The 18,543-nt window shown below is 46.1% G+C and overlaps 1 protein-coding gene across 2 annotated transcripts in view; it reads left to right on the forward strand.

The window, feature by feature from the left end:
* The window catches only part of SMS (spermine synthase), a 55,225-nt gene that overhangs the window by 6,402 nt on the left and 30,280 nt on the right, over window positions 1-18,543 (forward strand). For both annotated transcript variants that reach the window (XM_072744474.1, XM_072744475.1), the window contains exon 2: window positions 18,161-18,281. In XM_072744474.1, the coding sequence (XP_072600575.1) occupies window positions 18,161-18,281 (121 nt within the window). The remainder of the gene's footprint in view (window positions 1-18,160; window positions 18,282-18,543) is intronic.

Consider the following 18,543-nt stretch of genomic DNA (forward strand, 5'->3'; position numbering starts at 1 on the left):
CTGTGGTAGGTCCTGTTATCCCCATTTTAAAGATGAATAAATAGGCCCATTGAAGCTTTTCACCTTATAAATGGGGTAGCTGGGATTCAAAGCTCTGTCTATTTGATTCCAAGGCCTTTGTTAATTCCACGACTGTGAAGCCTCTTAGTTTAAGGCCGTGATTCTCAAAGACCCTCTCCCTTCCTCCCCCTTCCTGGGGACATTTTATGGTTATCGCAAGTGGGGAGGCACTGCTAGTATTTTGTAGGTCAGGGGTGCTCGCTCAACATCCTCCGTGCACAGGACAGCCCCCCCCCGCCCCCCGCAGCGTTGACAGCCCCAGATGTCAACAGTGCTGGGGCAGAGAATCCCTGATGGAAGTTCTAGCTAGGCCGTTGCTATAATGCACATGACAGATCATCAGCAAAATTTCCACGGTTCTTTTAGGAAGTCTCCATTAGGCATAAATCAGTAGTTTGAGGGGGAGGGTGGGCTTTACCTTCCTCCAGGGTTTGTCTTGGGGTCGGTTAGGAGCAGAGGGCTCGGCCAGTACTTCCTGCTCTGCTGAGCCTGGGACTTCAGATGATTCTGATGACCCTCCCTCCCTCCCAGATTTCCCGAGCCTTCCGCCCGTCCTCAGAGCTTCCACTCTTTCCGTGTGTTTGTTGAGCGAGCTGCTTTCTGGTAGAAGCATATTGTCTTTGTGTGATTCATAGCTATAAGCACAAAACCTAAGAAATCCAGTTTTAATTGCTTCTAGTGTTTTGGTTCAAGAGGAGAAGCAGCTTTCCCCTTTGTCTCAGCATTAGCATCCCTTGTCCAAACACTTTATCTACCTTTGTGATAACAACACCCCCGCCCCCACACTCTCGCTTTAACAATGAAGCCTGAAGGGGGCTGATGACTGGGAAGGGGGAAATGCGTGCTTGGGTCCTTTTCTAGATTGACTGAAGTCTGGGCTGGGGGAGTTTCTGGAATTTGCATTTTTAACCGGCTTCCTCCCAGTAATTCTGATGCTAAGTGAATCTGAGAATCACCATAATAGGATCCTCACTAAAAACAAAAACCCCTTGTACCAGGAACGTGGGGCACCCCCTAACCCCAGGCACCAGTCAGCAGAGCATTAAGTCCTGTGGATTGGGCCTGCTATGCTCTCGGTTTCTTTGCTCACCTTTTTCCTGGCTACACTTCTTGGCCAGAGTCTCCCAGTCTGTCTCCATTTTGGGGAAGGGCTCGGATCACCACTAACTCAACGGATTCCTGTCCCTTTTCTCATTTAAAAAGCCCCCTGTGTGTCCTCATCACCATGTGGATAAAGTAGAAACTCCTTGTCAGCTCTTCCTGGGGCCATCTCAACCCAGCCGTCCCTCCCCCAGCACACATTTTGAGTCTCACACTCCCTGTGCTTCCAAGTAGCTGGGAGGCACCCAGGCACAGAATTTAACAGCTCTGGGGAAGGCATTTTTCGTCCTTTAGGTATTCTCTCATACTTGAATGCTGTTTGCAAATGTTTTATGGACTGCTTGGGGGAGGTCTCAATGGAATCTCCCTGCATTTGGCACACTCTTTTGCTTTGTTTTTTTTTTTTTTTTTAACTCTCTTTCCCTTCAACTCTGCAAAAGATTCTTAATTGCACTAATCAAGCTCTATTTGACTCCAGGCTGAGTAATTGCACATTGCTGGGAATTAGTTTTGTGAGCTTGCCATTAAAAAATTGTATAAAGCATAATGAATCTTTTTAGAGTGTAGTTCCAAGGCTACACTCATTTCTTTAAACCTGTAGAGGTAGTGTGCGGTAAAATGAGCTTGTGCTTTATCTCAAGAAGCCTCATCTAGTTATTTGGTCATTCTCTGTCGTTACTTTAAGTGCTGTGCAAGGGATAACAGCTGTTGAAGAAATTGACTCCATCATCCAGGCATTAGGAACAGTCTCCACCCCAGCTAATGAGAGAGGTGCATTTTCAAGTAATCTGAAGCCCTGCATGTGACATTTCTTCGGGATAGCATTTTCCAATTTACTAGTCAGCTTCTAGACCCTTTGCCGTGTGTGTGTTGAGGTGGGAAAGGTGCTTTTAGGGTGGTTAAAATTAAAGACGAGATAGAAAATGTATATATCGTGTGTGGCAAAAATTTAATATTTTTAACGAACAGCAAGCCAGAAGGTCTTATGAATAGATACTAGTATGCCATTAAAAACAAAGCCCTGTGATTAGGTAATGTAAAAAAGAAAAAAAACCTATAAGCTGCCTAGAAGTATAAAGTTGTCCCACGTAACAAGGAGAGAAGCAAATTGGAAACTGAGAAAGACTTAAGGTATCGATATTCAGAGCATGAGGAACTCGTCTACCCAAATGGAAGGTTTTGCAGTGGAGGAGTTACCGGTTTCGAGATCTTTGCATCTTCATTGTGTCATGAAATGGGCTGTATCTGAGTGGCCACTCAGGCCTTTGTTACCTCCTTGGGAGACACAATCTCAGAGTTAGGAAAAGTTAGAGCTGTGGGTGTCAGGCTTTGTACTCGGGTGCGATTTGGAATGACAGGCTTTGTAATTTGACTTGAGACCCACAGGGTCATACTAATCCTTGGCAGGTAAGGATCAGTTAGAAAGTTACTGGGCTGTGGTTGGGCATCTGTTTTTGTATATGTGCTGCCGAAGCGAGCACTGGGCGTCTGTTTTTGCAACCATGTACAGTAGAGCTGTTAGTGAGTTGAGTTTCTGGAGTCCAGCATCGCCCCGCACTTGTAACCCAGGCCTGCCCCTGTGTGCTGCCGCGCCAGCCACCATTTCATGGGAGTTTACTTCCAGGCTCAGTTCTTTTGAAGAGTCAGGAAACCTCCTCAATTGAATCTTGAAACCAAGTATGTAAACCATTGCACAAATGCTCTTTGAAACCCTTACAACTAGGCACTTATCCAGACCCCAGGAAAAACCACTCTGGGGCCCCACGTTGTGGTGGGCCTGGATCTCATTAAACTGATACTGTCATCTGTGTTCCGGAAGGAGCCACTGAGCTAGTGACCATGCTTGGGATCAGACGCGTGTTGGTGTTAAGCAGCAAACCCAAAAGGAGCTGCTAAGAACCGGTAGCATCTTCTAGATGACCCTCGGGTAGTTTCACATGCGCCTTAATTTCTCCCTCTGCGTAAAGGTGCTAATGATACCAAAATCCCACACACTGTGTTGTTGGGTGGGATGTCCAATAAAATGTTTGGAAGACTGTCAAATGATACATAAAACACTTAACACTAATTGCAATACTTAGGGCTGAGTACTTTGAGATTGTGCCAGTGGATAAAGATGCTCAATTATAAAGAGGTGTGAATTTAACTGACTGAAAGATAAGGAAAGTTATGCTGGCAAAAGTAGAGGCAGAAAATAATGCTTTGGCATGTGATTTGAAGGTTGGTCTTTATTTAGAGGAGCTCTTTAAGTGAAAGCAGAATTTTTTTTAAGGTTTTATTTATTTATTCCTGAGGGACACAGAGAAGCAGAGACATAGACAGAGGGAGAAGCAGGCTCCTCAGGGAGTGCGATGTGGGACTCGATCCCCAGATCAGGATCATGCCCTGAGCCAAAGGCAGACACCCAACTGCTGAGCCACCCAGGTGTCCCGAAAGCAGAATTTTTAGGGAGCGCTTTGAGTTTTAAGATATGTGTTTGTGTTGCCTGACTCCACTTTCCCTAGAATAGAAATTTCTCCAGTGAAAGCCCTGAAAATGTATAGGATGCTGTTATATTTAAGACCAAGTCATCTCTGGTGCCTGAGTGGGCTCAGTCCGTTAAGTGTCTGCCTTTGGTTCTGTCTGGTCATGATCCCAGGGTCTTGGGATCAAGCCCCATGTTTGGGAGCCTGTTTCTCCTTCTCCCTGCCACTCTGGCTGCCAGTGCTCTCTGTCAGATAAGTAAATCAATGAATAAAATCTTAAAAAAAAAAAAAGACCATGTCATCTCATCCAAAGGACTGCAGGTCAGAGTGGTTAAGCAAACTGTGATATGCTGGTGGACATTCTGAATTTCTAGAGGTGACTGTAAAATGAATATATCTTAAATTTGGTACAGCAGGGAATGCTTTTCTTTTTTTAATGGAAACGATGTATAATAGTTTCAGATATACAATGTAATGATTTTGTATTTGTTAAACACTGAAATGATCACCAACAGTAAGTCCAGGTAACATCTATTACCATGTAGTTACAAGGTTTTTTGTTTTTGTTTTTTACAAGGCTTTTTTTTATGAGAACTTCCTTTTTTAAAGATTTTTAAAAAATTTATTCATGAGAGAGATCGAGAGGCAGAGACACAGGCAGAGGGAGAAGCAGGCTCCATGCAGGGAGCCTGACATGGGACTCGATCCCAGGTCTCCAGGATCACGCCCTAGACTGAAGGTGGCGCTAAACCGCCGAGCCACCCAGGCTGCCCTTGATGAGAACTTTCAAGGTCTACTCTTAGCAACATTCAAATACACAATACAGTATTAACTAGAGTCACCATGCTGTGCATTACATCTCCATGACTTATGCCACCTTTTTTTTCTTACAGAGTGTTTTTCGGGGCCAGTGCCATGGATCACGCTTTGGGAAACAGTAATGGTGTAGGTTTTATAAACGATCTAACACTGACTCTTTGAACTGTGTATTGCTGCTGCAGAGTGGCCTGGCTGGTTCTAGAGTTCAGAGAAGGAAGAGGGTCCTGGGCCTAAGTGTTTGATGTTCCTAAGTGGGGTTTGTCTAGGTTGGAGAGGAAAGGGCTTAATATTAATTTACACCCCTTGGTATGAGATGCAAGAATTTATAGGACTACTTTTTTTAAGGCATTTTGTGAATGTCATTTTTTTTAAGATTTTATTTATTTATTCATGAGAGACACAGTGGTGGACACAAAGGCAGAGGGAGAAAGCAGGCTCCCTGTGGGGAGCCCCATGAGAACCTATCCCAGGGTCATGACCTGAGCCAAAGGCAGACACTTAAAGGCTGAGCCACCCAGGTGCCCTAGCTGTAGGTTTTTTATGCTCCTTACCAAGTTGTGGAAGTTCCCCTCTATTACTGGTTTTCTGTGTGTTTTTATTTTGAGTGGGTGTTGGATTTTGTCAAATACTTTTTCTGCATCAATTAATATGTAAGTTTTCTTTAATCTAAAAATATGATGGGCCCCATTGATTTTTCTTTTGTTTTAATATTGAACCAGTCTTGCAAATCTGGAATAAATCCCATTTGATCATAGTATGTAATTATTTTTGTTTATTGCTGAATTCTTATTTAGTAAGGATTTGCAAAGGATTTTCATGCTTATATATTCATGAGGGATACTGGTCTGTACATTTCTCTGTGAATTGTCTCTGGTTTTGGTATTAGGATAATGGTTTCATAAAATGAATTAGGCATTCCTTTTTTGTTTTCTGCTAGAGATTTTGTATAGAATTGGTGTTATTCTTTAAATGTTTGATAGAACTCTCCAGTGAAACCCATCTGGCCCTCAAGATTGCTATTTGGGAGTTTTTATTTTTTTATTTTTAAATTTTTAAAATATTTTATTCATTCATGAGAGACAGAGAGGCAGAGACACAGACACAGGCAGAGGGAGAAGCAGGCTCCATGCAAGGAGTGACTCGATCCGGGACTCCAGGATCACGCCCGAAGGCAGGCGCCAAACCGCTGAGCCACCCAGGGATCCCTGTTTTGGGAATTTTTAATTTACAGATTCAATTTCTTTGATAGTTAAATAGGGCTATTCAGATTACTTCATTGGTGAGTTGCCGTAGTTTGTATTTTTTGAGGAATTGGCCCTTTTCCTTTTTAAGTTGCAAAATTTGTGTAGAGTTGTTTGTAGGATTCCTTTATTATCCTTTTGGTGTCTATAGGTCTATAATGCTCTGTCTTGTTCTGTTCCTAGTCCTGGCAATCTGTGTCTTCTCTCCTTTTTTTTTCCCTTGTCAGTCTTGCCTAGAGATTGTCATTTTTATTTATCTTAACAAAGAAATAGCTTTTTGTTTAGTTGATTTCTTTTTTCTTCCTCTGTGGTTTTTCTCTTTTTATAATTTCATTGATGTCTCCTGTTAGCCTTATTCCTTTCCTTCTGCTTACTTCGGTTTTATTTTTCTCTTTGTCTAGGTTCTTGGAGTGGGAGCATAAATTAGCAATTTCGTGACTTTAAAATGGTGACCGGTACAGCTTCTCCATCGTCTGCTAATGTTACTTCTATGTTTTCCTTAAAATGCAGGGGTCATAGTTACATAGGTTATTAGCTGTTATTCACAGTCCCTGCCCCCGCATTTAATAAGATTGCTAACTTGAATGAAGGAAGTATTCCTCAGATTATTCTAGTCTCAAATTCTAAGACTGTCCCTTCTGGAAATTCAGGTTGTAGAATTCCAGCTGAGTGCCCCTATGCCTATTGATTAGGAATTTAGAGTTGGAAGTGACCTTACAGAGGTAAAAAAAAAACTTGGACTGCTGAGCCATATTCTGTTCTTCTGGCCTCCTTTGTATGGCCCTGGTGACTGATAGAACCAGAACCGTGATTTGGCCTGCAAATCTTGAAATCTTTACTGTGTGGCTCTTTATAGAAGAAGTTTGTCCACTCATGCCTTCAATTTTTTTTAAAGATTTTATTCATGTGAGACACAGAGGCAGAGACCTAGGCAGAGGGAGAAGCAGGCTCCCTGCAGGGAGCCTGGTGCAGGACTTGATCCCCGGACTCCAGGATCACACCCTGGGCCGAAGGCAGATGCTCAGCCGCTGAGCCACCCAGGCGTCCCTGTCGACTCATGCCTTCAGAACATCTAAGTCCAGTGGATTGCTTTAGAGCCATCTGGAAAAATATTCAAGTACAGATTCCCAGGCCCCCACATGGCCTTTTTCTCATCTGGAATCCATCATCGTACACACTCCTCCCTCTGAACAGGGAGTTTTGACTTGTGTCCTTCGACTTTCATCTCTGTGGCACTTACTTTTCCAGCACTTTCCGGGTGCTGAGTAATCTCCTGGGAGGTTCATTCTGAAGGGCGCAGTTCTGAATGTTGACTTTGCTGAATCTGCCCTGGCCAAAGCTGGAGGAAGAGAACGTGCCGGTGGGGTCATCTCAGGGACGACTCTGATAAAAATGTGATTTTTGACGACCCCAACTCCAAACATTTCTCTCTGGAAATATTATTTCATTGTTGATTTGCAGCCTGGCATTGAGTCTTGAGCACAAACCCTAGAATTGTTTGTAGAAACACAAATGGTTAATAGATCTGACCCTGGAAGGTAGTTTGCCCACCTAAAGTTAGTGGGAAGAGTGCTGGATATTCATGATACTGGTTAAGTTCTGAACAATGAAAGTGACAATCCCATACTTTGTACTTTGGGAGAAAAATCTGGTTTTCTTCTGGGTGGAGCTGAAGGAAACCATTGCCATCTGACCTTGGGCCAGCCCATAACCCGATTTCATCCTGCTGCTTGTGAGATGAAGGGAGGTGGCTGTCGGCAGCTGGGACCCTTTGCACTCACAGTGGACTGTGGATGGCAGTCACGAACTCAAGGGAACGGCTGGTTATTTTTCCTGGTCCAGGTGCCTTAGGTCTTCTCCTGGCCTCCAACCTGACCCTACCAGTCCCCACCTTGCTTATCCCTTTTATGCTGCTGCTGGATCTGGTTTCACCTCATTTCTTGGACTACTTCTGTTGGGTTGAGTATGGTACCCAGAGAGGGGAGCTGGTCTCTTCGTGTCCTCTGCCTTGGTGGTCTTCTGCTTTCTTCCACAGCTCTAGCCAGAGTTTACTGCTTCCTCTTCTGAAAACATGGACCTTGAACCGTGCCTTACGTTGCTCAAATGACGCTGGGCAGAGTTCAGGTGGCCAGATGCCTCTCATCTCTCATGGCCAAAATTGGCAATCTTCTCCCCAAGTGAAAGCCAGGCCTTTGCATTGTCTCCCCTCCCTGTGCCTTTCTTTATAACTCATGCTTAGCCTCCCACTGGGCTTGGTCAGGATGTGAGGACTGGAGAGTTAGAGCTCTATGAGCACTCCAAGGGGGGTGCCTCCCTCTCTGGGCTGACTGAGGCTTGTGGGTTGTGGCTGCTTTGAAGACTCTAGTCTTGTGGGGGAAACGAGTTTACCAGGAACAAGAGGGTAGAAGATTGCATTGCTGTTTGGGTTCCAGACTAAAGAGGGCTTAGGATTGTGTCTCATAAATTATATTTTTATGAACCCTTCTTCAGTGTTCTGAGGGGATTGGCTCATGGAGAGACCTAAGTGCTTAGATTCAAGTAGAAGGGGGCTCTGGCCACTTTCCAGTAGGTGTTAGGTGTTGGGAAATGCCTTTCTGACTGTGCTCTTGGAGTGGGGAAGGGAAGGCAGGGCAGCGAAATAATTAGCAACACATTTACAGAACGCCTAGTATACTGTAATGTGGGTTTTAAGAAATAGTCCCTGTGGCTGGTACTGTAAACAGTCCCATGTGGTTTTCCTTAATGCGCACTTGCATGAAAAGAGCTTGGGTGTTATTTCTGTGTTGTGTTGTATGGCTGTCAATCCAACGTCAGTAGGTCTTTTTCTTTCTTTCTGTAGCTGATTTTTCCTGGTTTGGTTGTTCTTCTGTATGAACATCAGAAACTGCTCTGGGACGCCTGTGTGGCTCAGTTGGTTAAGCGTGTGACTCTTCATGCTTTCAGCTCAGGTCATGATCTCAGAGTCGTGAGATGTAGCACCACATCTGGCTCTGCGCTGGACATGGACTCTGCTTAGGATTCTCTCTTTCCCTCTCCCCCTCCCCCTTCTCTCGCTCTCACACACTTGCTCTCTCGCTTTTTAGAAAGAAAAAAAAAACTGCTCTGAAAACAAGCCCTCCAAATTGTTCATTTGGCCCTTTCTGTGTTCTTTGGCGCCATGTCACTGCTATGATTTTTAAATTTATTTATTTATAAAGATTTTACTTATTCATGAGAGACACCGAGACAGAGGCAGAGACAGGAGAAGCAGGCTCCATGCAAGGAGCCTGATATGGGACTTGATCCCAGGAATCTGGGATCACGCCCTGAGCCGAAGGCAGACACTCAACCACTGAGCCATCCCGGCATCCCTGATTTTTAAATGTAAAAGAAATTTTTTTAATTGAGGTGTAATGGACATAAACCATTGGGTTTAGGTGTACAACATGATTTGATATTTGTGTGTCTTGTGAAACCATCACAGGAAGTCTAGTTAAGATCCGTCGCCACACATAGTTAAGTAATTTTTTCCCTTGTGATGAGAACTTTTAAGACCCACTCTCCCAGCAGCTTTCAAATACATGATACACAGCTGTTAACTGTAGTGGCTGCTCTGTACATGGCCATTGTGATTGAACTGAGGCATTGAGACTGGCTGCAGATGTGCATTCGTGGCATGAAAGCCAAGTTCAGTGCCAGGGACAGAGCCTGCACATAGCAGCTGCTCAAACACTTGTTAGTGGTTGACAGGTGGGGAGTGGGGATGGGTAGAAGAGAATGCCCATTGCAGCCCCTTTAACCTGGTGCCTAGGGCCTGGCTTATGGTTGGTTGAAGGGGAGCAACTGACTTCTGGAACTTTTTGTCCCTTTGATTACCTCATAGTAATTGAGAATCTAAAAGTTCAGTGTGTGTGTTGGGATTTTTGGGGACAGATTTATTGAGGTGACTCCTGTGCCACACTCTTCCCTCATTTAAGGTATACAGTTCATACAGGTCAGTAATTTTCAGTACATTTGGAGTTGTGTGACCATCACCACAATTTTATTTATTTATTTATTTATTTATTTATTTTTATCTTTTATTTTTTTATTTTTTAAAAGATTTTACTAAGTAATCAATTAATTAATTAATGAGAGACACACACACACACAGAGAGGCAGAGACACAGGCAGAGGGAGAAGCAGGTTCCATGCAGGGAGCCTGATGTGGGACTCGATCCCTGGTCTCCAGGATCCCGTCCTTGGCTGAAGGCGGGTGCTAAACAGCTGAGCCACCCAGGGATCCCCTATTTTTATTTTTTAAAAATTTTATTTATTTATTCATGAGATACAGAGAGAGAGAGAGAGAGAGGCAGAGACACAGGCAGAGGGAGAAGCAGGCTCCATGCACCGGGAGCCCGACGTGGGATTCGATCCCGGGTCACACCCTGGGCTGAAGGCAGGTGCCAAACCACTGAGCCACCCAGGGATACCCATCACCACAATTTTAAAACATTTTCATCACTCCAGAAAGAAACCTGTACCCCTTAGCCATCGTTCCCATTCCTCCCAGCCTCTTGTTCCTCCTAGTCCCTGGCATTCAGTAATTTGCTTTTTATGTCTAGGGATTTGCCTTTTCTGGCTATGTCATATAAATGGAATTCTACAACATGTGGTCCTTTGTGACTGGTTTCTTTCACTTAGCATCATGCCATCCATGTTGTAGCAAGTATCAGTACTGCATTCCTTTTGTGGCTGAATAAATAGGTCATGGTATGGATAGACCACATTTTGCTTATCCATTTATAGCTTGATGGACAGTTTGAGTGTTTCCACTTTTTGATTATTGTGAAACCTGCTGCTCTGAACTTTGCTGTTGTCTTGGGTTTTGTGGGATTAATTGTCTTGCAGCTGTTGTAAAAAGAACTGGACGTGGGAAATTGAAGATGAAGCTGTCGGAGTAAGAGAGCCCGAGGAACCACCTGCTTGACCTTCACTTTACTCTCTGGGAATATGTTAGGCTTCTGAATGTCTGAGAAGTCTCCCAATGCACAGACCTTTTGCTAAAATTTAAAGATGAAAAAATTAACAATTTTAAGTGTTAAGCTCCTTTTGCTTGTGAAATATGCTTTCTCTGTATATCACTTGATTGCAGTAATCTAGACTTGCTGCCTATCAACGCTGATGTTTTTGATTACATCTAGTGTATTCCAAGTGAGTTCAAATGATGTTCTTACACCCTCAGGCACTTCTGAGCAATAATTTGGGTGAGAGGGAGCCCATAAGGAATGCTGTGCTATTTTGTTACTCTCAGAGCAGTTATGCCAGTGGTGGTGGTGGTAACTGGAACAGATTTTTTAATTTTTTAAATATTTATTTATTTATTCATGAGAGACACCGAGAAAGAGAGGCAGAGGGAGAAGCAGGCTCCTTGCAAGGAGCCCAATGTGGAACTCAGTCCTAGACCCCGGGATCACGCCCTGAGCCAAAGGCAGCCGCTCAACCGCTGAGCCACCCAGGCGTCCCTGGAACAGATTTTTTAAAACTTGATATAATTTACATCGAGGAAGTTTTGTATATACTTCTGAGTTTCGACCAATGTATACAGTCCTGTGACCACCACCACTGTCAAGATTAGGACATCTGGGTGGGTGTTTAAAGCAGATACTTGAATGGCTTCAAACTGTGTTGGAGTCCAGATGTCCCCTTGCTGTGAGCTGCTGGTGTATCTGTTGCCACTCTCCATCAGGGAAGCCCAGCTCTCAGGGAGGAGGGGGTGAGGGGATGGTCCCTGACCTGGATATCAAGCGGAAGGAGGGGCAGGTGGGGGGCGGGAATCAGGGCACAATCGGATTTTGGGGGAGAGGGGCTCGGGACTCAAAAGATACCAGGGTCTGTGGAGGAGGGGCGAGCTGGGAGGAGGCCAGCATTGGGCTTCACTCACCGCTTGGGCATGGTGCAGTGATAGGAATGATGGACCTCTTGGTGATGGAATAGCTTGGGCCATTGTGGGGAGAACTAGGAAGCAAGGTAACGGGCCAGGGGCTTGAAGGGGAGGTGTGGAATTTCCAGTCCTAGTTAAAGATATGCTTGGCAAGGATAGAAATTTGTCTTTTAATTTCATGACCCAGATGCTGCCAGAATGTGAGTGAATTGCACTTTCCTGTCCTCTGGGTGTGGGGAGGCCAGTGCAGCTCTGGCCCGGTGGCCCCCGTGGCGGGGCAGGCTGATGGTCCTGCACAAGGGGTGACTGCTGCACACTCTCTCCCAAGTTTCCTTTGCTCAAGTTTGTGAAGTTGGAAAGGAGTGAAATGTGCAAGTTGAGGTCCTCTGGTTTTTTCTGGATGTGGGAGAATTGCTTATTCCCCCAGGGCAGCCACTACTGGAAATCACCATGTTAAGGAGGTTACTGCATTTTATCCACTACTTGAAATGGAAGAAAGAAGTGGGAATATGTATAACTGAAGCACATTGTGCCCCCCCATTTTTAGATTTTATCTATTCAAGAGAGAGACAGAGAGGCAGAGACATAGGTAGAGGGAGAAGCAGGCTCCCTCCCTGTGGGGAGCCTGATGTGTGGGATGATCTAGAACCCTGGGATCACCCACCCAGGAGCCTGGGATCACGACCTGAGCCAAAGGCAGACGCTCAACCACTGAGCCACCCAGGAGCCCCTGTTCCCTCCCACCCCCACCTTTTGCCCAGGTTGGGCTAGTAAGACTGGGTGTGTGCAGCTACTCCATGGAGCTTAGGCATTCGGGGCTGCCTCCCTTTAAAGAGCACTGGTTATTATTTCTATTTTATTTGTGTGTGTGTGTCTGTGTGTGTGTGTGAGAGAGAGAGAAGAGAAGAGAGCATGAGCAAGGGCAGAGGGAGAGGGAGAAGCAGACGTCCCGCTGAGCAGGGAGCCTGATGTGGGAGTCCATCCCAGGGACCCCTAGGATCATGACCTGAGCCAAAGGCAGATGCTTAACCCACTGAACCACCCAGGCGGGCCTGGAGTGCTGATTATTATTATTTTTAAAGATTTTATTTATTCATGAGAGACAGAGAGGAAGAGACACAGGCAGAGGGAGAAGCAGGCTCCATGCAGGGCTGCCCTGGAGTGCTGATTAAATGGCAGTACCAGACCACGAGAGATGGAGGGAAGGAACACTGGTGCCCCATTCCCTACAGGAACCCTGCAGAGTGCTATCCCCATCTTACGGTTGAGGCAATGATGTATATGGGTGGCAAGGGTACCTGGCCAAGTGAGTTTGGGTAGGTAGAAAGGCTGTGGTGGGTGATTTGTGGGAGAAGCTTCAAGGGGAGCATCATGGGAATTTTAAATAGTGGCAGGGGTATTAACATCTGGGGAGGAAGTAAAGAAGCCCAAGTCCAATTTCAGACTTGACTGGGACAGTGTGGTAGGCAATTAGGCAGGACACAGTTTCCATATGGATTTGGGATTCAGCCATCTGGATGGAGCTGGTTGATGGTCAGAGTCTGAGCCCTCCCAAGAGCGGCCTATAGATGGATCTCTGGGAGAAAATGAGGCAGGGAGATGAAATTTGGGCCTTCATTCCCTGTGCCACTCCCACCCCACTTTTTTCATCCCTCTCTTTATTTTGGGAGTGGTACATTTAATTTGGACCAGACCTCCAAGTTGATTCTTTTTAAGTTATTGTTGAATAAACACAAAGTGGGCAATGGTCTGGAAACGGGGACATTGAGTCATTTAACGGACAAAGGACACATTTTGCCCTGGGGACAGGTCACTGTGTTGCTGAGCGCTTTGGAAGGCTGAGTCAGATACTAGTCACATACTAGTTGCATGTCATTTAGAAAGTTTGAGGTCAAAATCGAGGTAAGTGAAGTCCTTAAGAGTTTTCTAAGAAGTTTTGTTAGCCTAGTTTGGATTACCTTGCCCTCTTGAAAGCCCTGTGATTATCTCTCTTTTACTCCTAACTGGGAAACGAACAAGGGGTGGTGGAAGGGTAGGTGGGCGGGGGGTGGGGGTGACTGGGTGACGGGCACTGAGGGGGGCACTTGATGGGATGGGCACTGGGTGTTACTCTATATGTTGGCAAATTGAACACCAATAAAAAAAATTTCAAATTTTCTGATTTGCAGCCATTTATGACATTGCAGTCTTGTGTTTCCAAATTTGGGTATGCTCTGACCTAAGGCTTATTTTCACTCCTGTGGAGTATCTAGTAGTTCTCAAGGCCCGCCCCACTTCTGCCCCAGGGTGTCTTTTTTTTTTTTTTTTTTTTTTTTAACAAAAGGGGGCACTACCTACTTGTAGTGTGTATGACTGGGATTGCCAAAGACCTGTGAGGGACAAGACACTCCTTCACACCGTATGTTGTCAATCGCAGTTGAGGAACCCTGATACAGTCAAGTACGTTTTGTTTGGTCATGTTACATGTTTCTACTAGACAGGCATGAAGACTGAAATTGGATAACTGCAAAGCATTTTCTGGGGCACGTCCTAGGCTACTTGTTGTTAGTAAGGAGTTTGGGCTTTTTTCAGACCCATTTTAACATTTTCTGTAACCATTGGGTTGACTCGAGTGTAATTAGTTTGGAAATAGTGGGGATTTCTTGTTCTTGTATCTAGTGGTTTAGCTCGGTGGTTCTCAACCATGGCTGTACATTGGAATTTCCCAGGGACCTCTGAAAAATACTGATGCCTGGTTCTTACCCGCAGATTTTTATTTAATTGATCTAGGATGTGACATACTGGTTTTAAAAACTCCCCAGGTAATTATAATGTGCTGCTAGGATTGAAAACCACTGGTTTAGATATTCTGGAAACTCTGCAAAGATCTAGCCATATGGATGATGAGTTTAGCCAGCTGAAATAAATTTTCATTTACCCACAAAGCATTTATTGAGCCCCTGAGATCAAGATGACCAAGCAAGCCACATTGTTGAACCTAACGGAGCTCATGTCTTTGGCTTTGTTTTCATTTTCAAACCTTGGTTCTGGAAAAGAGTTATTGGGCAGTTGTTTAGCTCTGGAGCCCTTTGCTGGAGTCTTCTCCCAGGGCTGGGAGCAATGTGGGGGACAAGAAGACAGGAGGAGAGTGTAGAAGGGGCACAGTCCCTGTAGCCCCGCAGGGCTGGGCACGTTCAGTGCCCACAAAAGACCAGGTGGTGGTGACAGCCAGAAATAACATTCAGACCTGGCAGATTTCTTCTGACCTGAGGAGCAAGCCCATAGTATAGAAATAAGTGACAACTCTCAAGCGGGTCTTTCATAATGTGTTTTTCTTCCATCTGAAGGCTGACTGGAGGGCCTCCATTAGCCCCATCGGTGCTTTTCTGCTGCTGGTGCCAGTTAGGAAGGGGGCGGTTGCCAGGCTGTCCCTGGCCGGGTCAGGGGTTGTAGGAGACAAAGCCACCCCTTTCCCTGGCCCAGGAGATAGTTCGCCCCGGCTCAGCCCTGGGGCCCAGGTGCTCCTAACGCTGTGCAGCCTGTGCAGGGTGGCCCTGTGTGCCCTGTCCCCCTCACCAGCGGAGGGGACTTGTGTTCCCTGGTGTACTGTGCCAACAGAACCCGGTCTTGAGGCCGTTTACCAGGAGTGATGATTTGTTTTATACACTTCCAAAACAGAAAACATCTGTTCTAGCCAAGGAGGGATTGAATAATGACACAGTGGCTTTCCTGTTCAGGGCAAGGACTGCTGGGATACGTGCACGTCGGGCGTGCCGGGCGCCCAGTGTTCACCACGGTGGCTTGGCCCTGCCAGGCTTCAGTTGACAAGCACACTGAGCAAGATCAATTCTTTTTGTGAAGTTTGAGATCGGAATTTTTTTTTGAAGATTTTATTTATTTCATTCATGAGAGAGAGAGGCAGAGGGAGAAGCAGGCTCCCCGCGGGGAGCCCGACGCGGGACTCGATCCTGGGACCGAGATCACATGCTCGACCACGGAGCCACCCAGGCGTCCCTAAAATTAGAATTTTTTTTTTTTTTTTTTTTTTTTTGGGAGTGGATTTCTCTTTTACAACCAGGTATCACTCAGAGGGTATAATTCAGGCTCCCCCCTTTTTAAGTTCCGAAACCGATTTCAGAATAGTGAAGCCAGCTATTTTCTACCAGATGAGTTTCCCGAAGGCACATGAGACACGGTCACCCGTGGCGTCAGTCGGTGCTTGCGCTGGTGGGGGCTGTGCGTTCTGCTGCAGCGCCCTGTCCCTGGCGAGTGGCCTTGCCCTGGAAGCGGCTCCGTTCGCGGGGTGCTCTCGGGCTCCGCGGGCCTCCGGGGGGCTGCCCTCTCCAGGGGATGCCTGCCGTGGGGGCGAACCCCAGCCGGTGGGGCCGTGAGAAGTGTGAGGTCCTTTTGTTTCCTGCCTCCTGCTGGTCTCAAGGTCGTGACCCTCTGGTCTCCACCTGCTCCTGTTGGGGGGCTCGGGGCTGCACACCCATCTGGTTTGGTTTTAAGTGGTGTCCGTGCCTTTTGGTTGCACCGTCCTAATAGCTCCATCCACGTTCAGGGACTGGAAGGATTAAAAAAGGATGCCCTCCCGCCCCTTGGGCCATGCTGTTTGCTATGGTGTTTAGTGAAGTTGAAAATAACACATTTTGGAGGGTGTGTGAGTCACCAGAGCCCAGAGCAAAGTGCTACAAATTGGGTGGCTTAAAACAACAAACATATTCTCCCAGTTTTGGAAGCCAGAAGTCCAAAAACACTGTTGGCCAGGCCGTGGTCCTCCTAAAGGCTCTAGGGGAGACCTGGCTTGCCTCTTCCAGCTTCTGGTGGCTTCTGGTGTTCTCGGCCTGTGGCTCTTCAGCGGTCCAGTCTCTAATTTTTTGTCTTCACCTGCTCCTCTTTATCCCTGTGTCTCCTCTTCTGTCTGTCATAAGGGCACTTGTCGCTGGATTTAGGCCCCTCTGGATAATCCAGGATGATCTCATCTCTAGGTCCATAATTACATCTGCGAAAACCTTTCTCCAAATCAGGTCACGCTTCCAGGTTCTGGGGGTTAGGATGTGGATATATCTTTTTGGGGGCCACCGTTCCACCCAGTACAGTGGGGATAGGTGAAGTCTGGGCTCTAAGTGGCAACTAACTTTAGATTTTTATTCCTTTTTTTTTTCTTAAAGACTTTATTTATTTATTCGTGAGAGACAGAGACACACACAGAGAGAGAGAGAGAGGCAGAGACACAGGTAGAGGGAGAAGCAGGCTCCATGCAGGGAGCCCCATGTGGGACTCGATCCCCGGTCCCCAGGATCACACCCTGGGCTGCAGGCGGCGCTAAACCGCTGCGCCACCGGGGCTGCCCAACTTTAGATTTTTAAGATGTTGCCTGTCAGAATAAGACACATCTGCTGTCTACGTCAGCCTCACAACCCAGTTTGTGGTCTTCATTCTTCCTGTGCTCTGGAAGGTCTTCGGAACACTGTTCCAGACATCGCTGGAGATAGATTCTATGTAAGGTGAAAAAAATCTTAACCTCTAGTCCAGGCGTTGGCACTACTTAGTTTATGGAAGAAATTCTAGTGTGATTTTCTTGGGAAACCGCACTGCGGTCAGCTGTGAATGTTTTTTTCCTTTTGCCTGGGTTCAGGTCACAGACATACTCTTTGTACATACTCTTCGTTTTGATGCTTTGCAGCCCACACTGTTTTTTCCCGTCATGTGGAAAAAGCACCGGCCCGTGGAGGGCTCATGGGACGGTACAGAGTAATTCCTTTTGTCCCATCTCAGTTCTTTGCCTTAACACTTCTCAGGCAGTTAGGGGCAGGCAGATCGAACTACAGGGGACCAAACTGCGTTTTGCCTCTCCTCTGTCATAATCTTGGATGTACTTGAAGTTTCTGGCTTTAGTTGACCCTGCAGAGATGAATGCACTTTCTATAACCTTGGCCGAAGTCCTACCCGTTGTTACAGGTGATACTGAGCTCCACTTTGGCAGTGGGTGGGAGGGAGAGGGGAAGATGGGCGTCTGGCCAAGGAGGGGGTCACAGTGCAGAGTGAGAACAAGGAGTTCCTTGTCCCATAAGGAACCGTTGTTGAGTCTCTACCATTTGGAAAAGTATTATTGAGTGGCCCCCTTTATTTTTTCCTATTATAATAACAACCCAGCCTTACTGCGAGATACGTGGAGCATAAAGCCAAAAGTTTCGAAGTCATTTAGGATACCCATCAACAGCGGGTGGACATGTTCCTTCTAGTACTGTATGTCCTCATTAACTTCTTTACTCTAAAATGGAAGCTCATTTATTTGCGTCTCTTTGATTTCTGATTAGGCTAAACATTGTGTCATCTCTGGTTGCCTGAACACCTGTTTGCATCCATGACACAATTATTTTGTGGTTGGTTTTTTTTTTTTTTTTTTTTTTTTGGTGTCTTTCTTGTGTTACCTGGTAATCTGTGTAGCCTCTCCTCATGGGTGTGAGTGACATTGGCAACTCTTCGTTCAGGTTTTCTTAAAAAGTTCAGTCCTCAAACCGTGCCTCATTGGCTTTCCTTTGGAATGTGTTTCATCCTGACCACCTTGCCTTCTCTCTCTCCTTCTCCAGCTGATGGCGAGACCATTCTAAAAGGACTCCAGTCCATTTTCCAGGAGCAAGGGATGACAGAGTCGGTGCACACCTGGCAAGACCATGGTTATCTAGCGACCTACATAAACAAAAATGGCAGGTGAGGTGGCCTTCAGATTTGAGCACTTCAGCTCTTGGGGGATAGGGGCCAGTCAGAAAAGGGGGGTGAAGGGCTAGTATCCAGATATTCTTATTTTCTCAGTGACATTTTGTTGCAGGGGTGGGTGGCTAGAATTCAGTGTTTCACAGCCCTAGCTGCACAGTAGAACTCTCCCGAGAGTGCTTTCACAAGAGGCCATTACCCCAGTCACTCTCCCAGAGGTTGAGGCCACTGGGCATCAATATTTTTCCAAAGCACCCCT

This window comes from Vulpes vulpes, chromosome X (assembly GCF_048418805.1).
Source record: "Vulpes vulpes isolate BD-2025 chromosome X, VulVul3, whole genome shotgun sequence".
NCBI classification, from domain to species: domain Eukaryota; kingdom Metazoa; phylum Chordata; class Mammalia; order Carnivora; family Canidae; genus Vulpes; species Vulpes vulpes.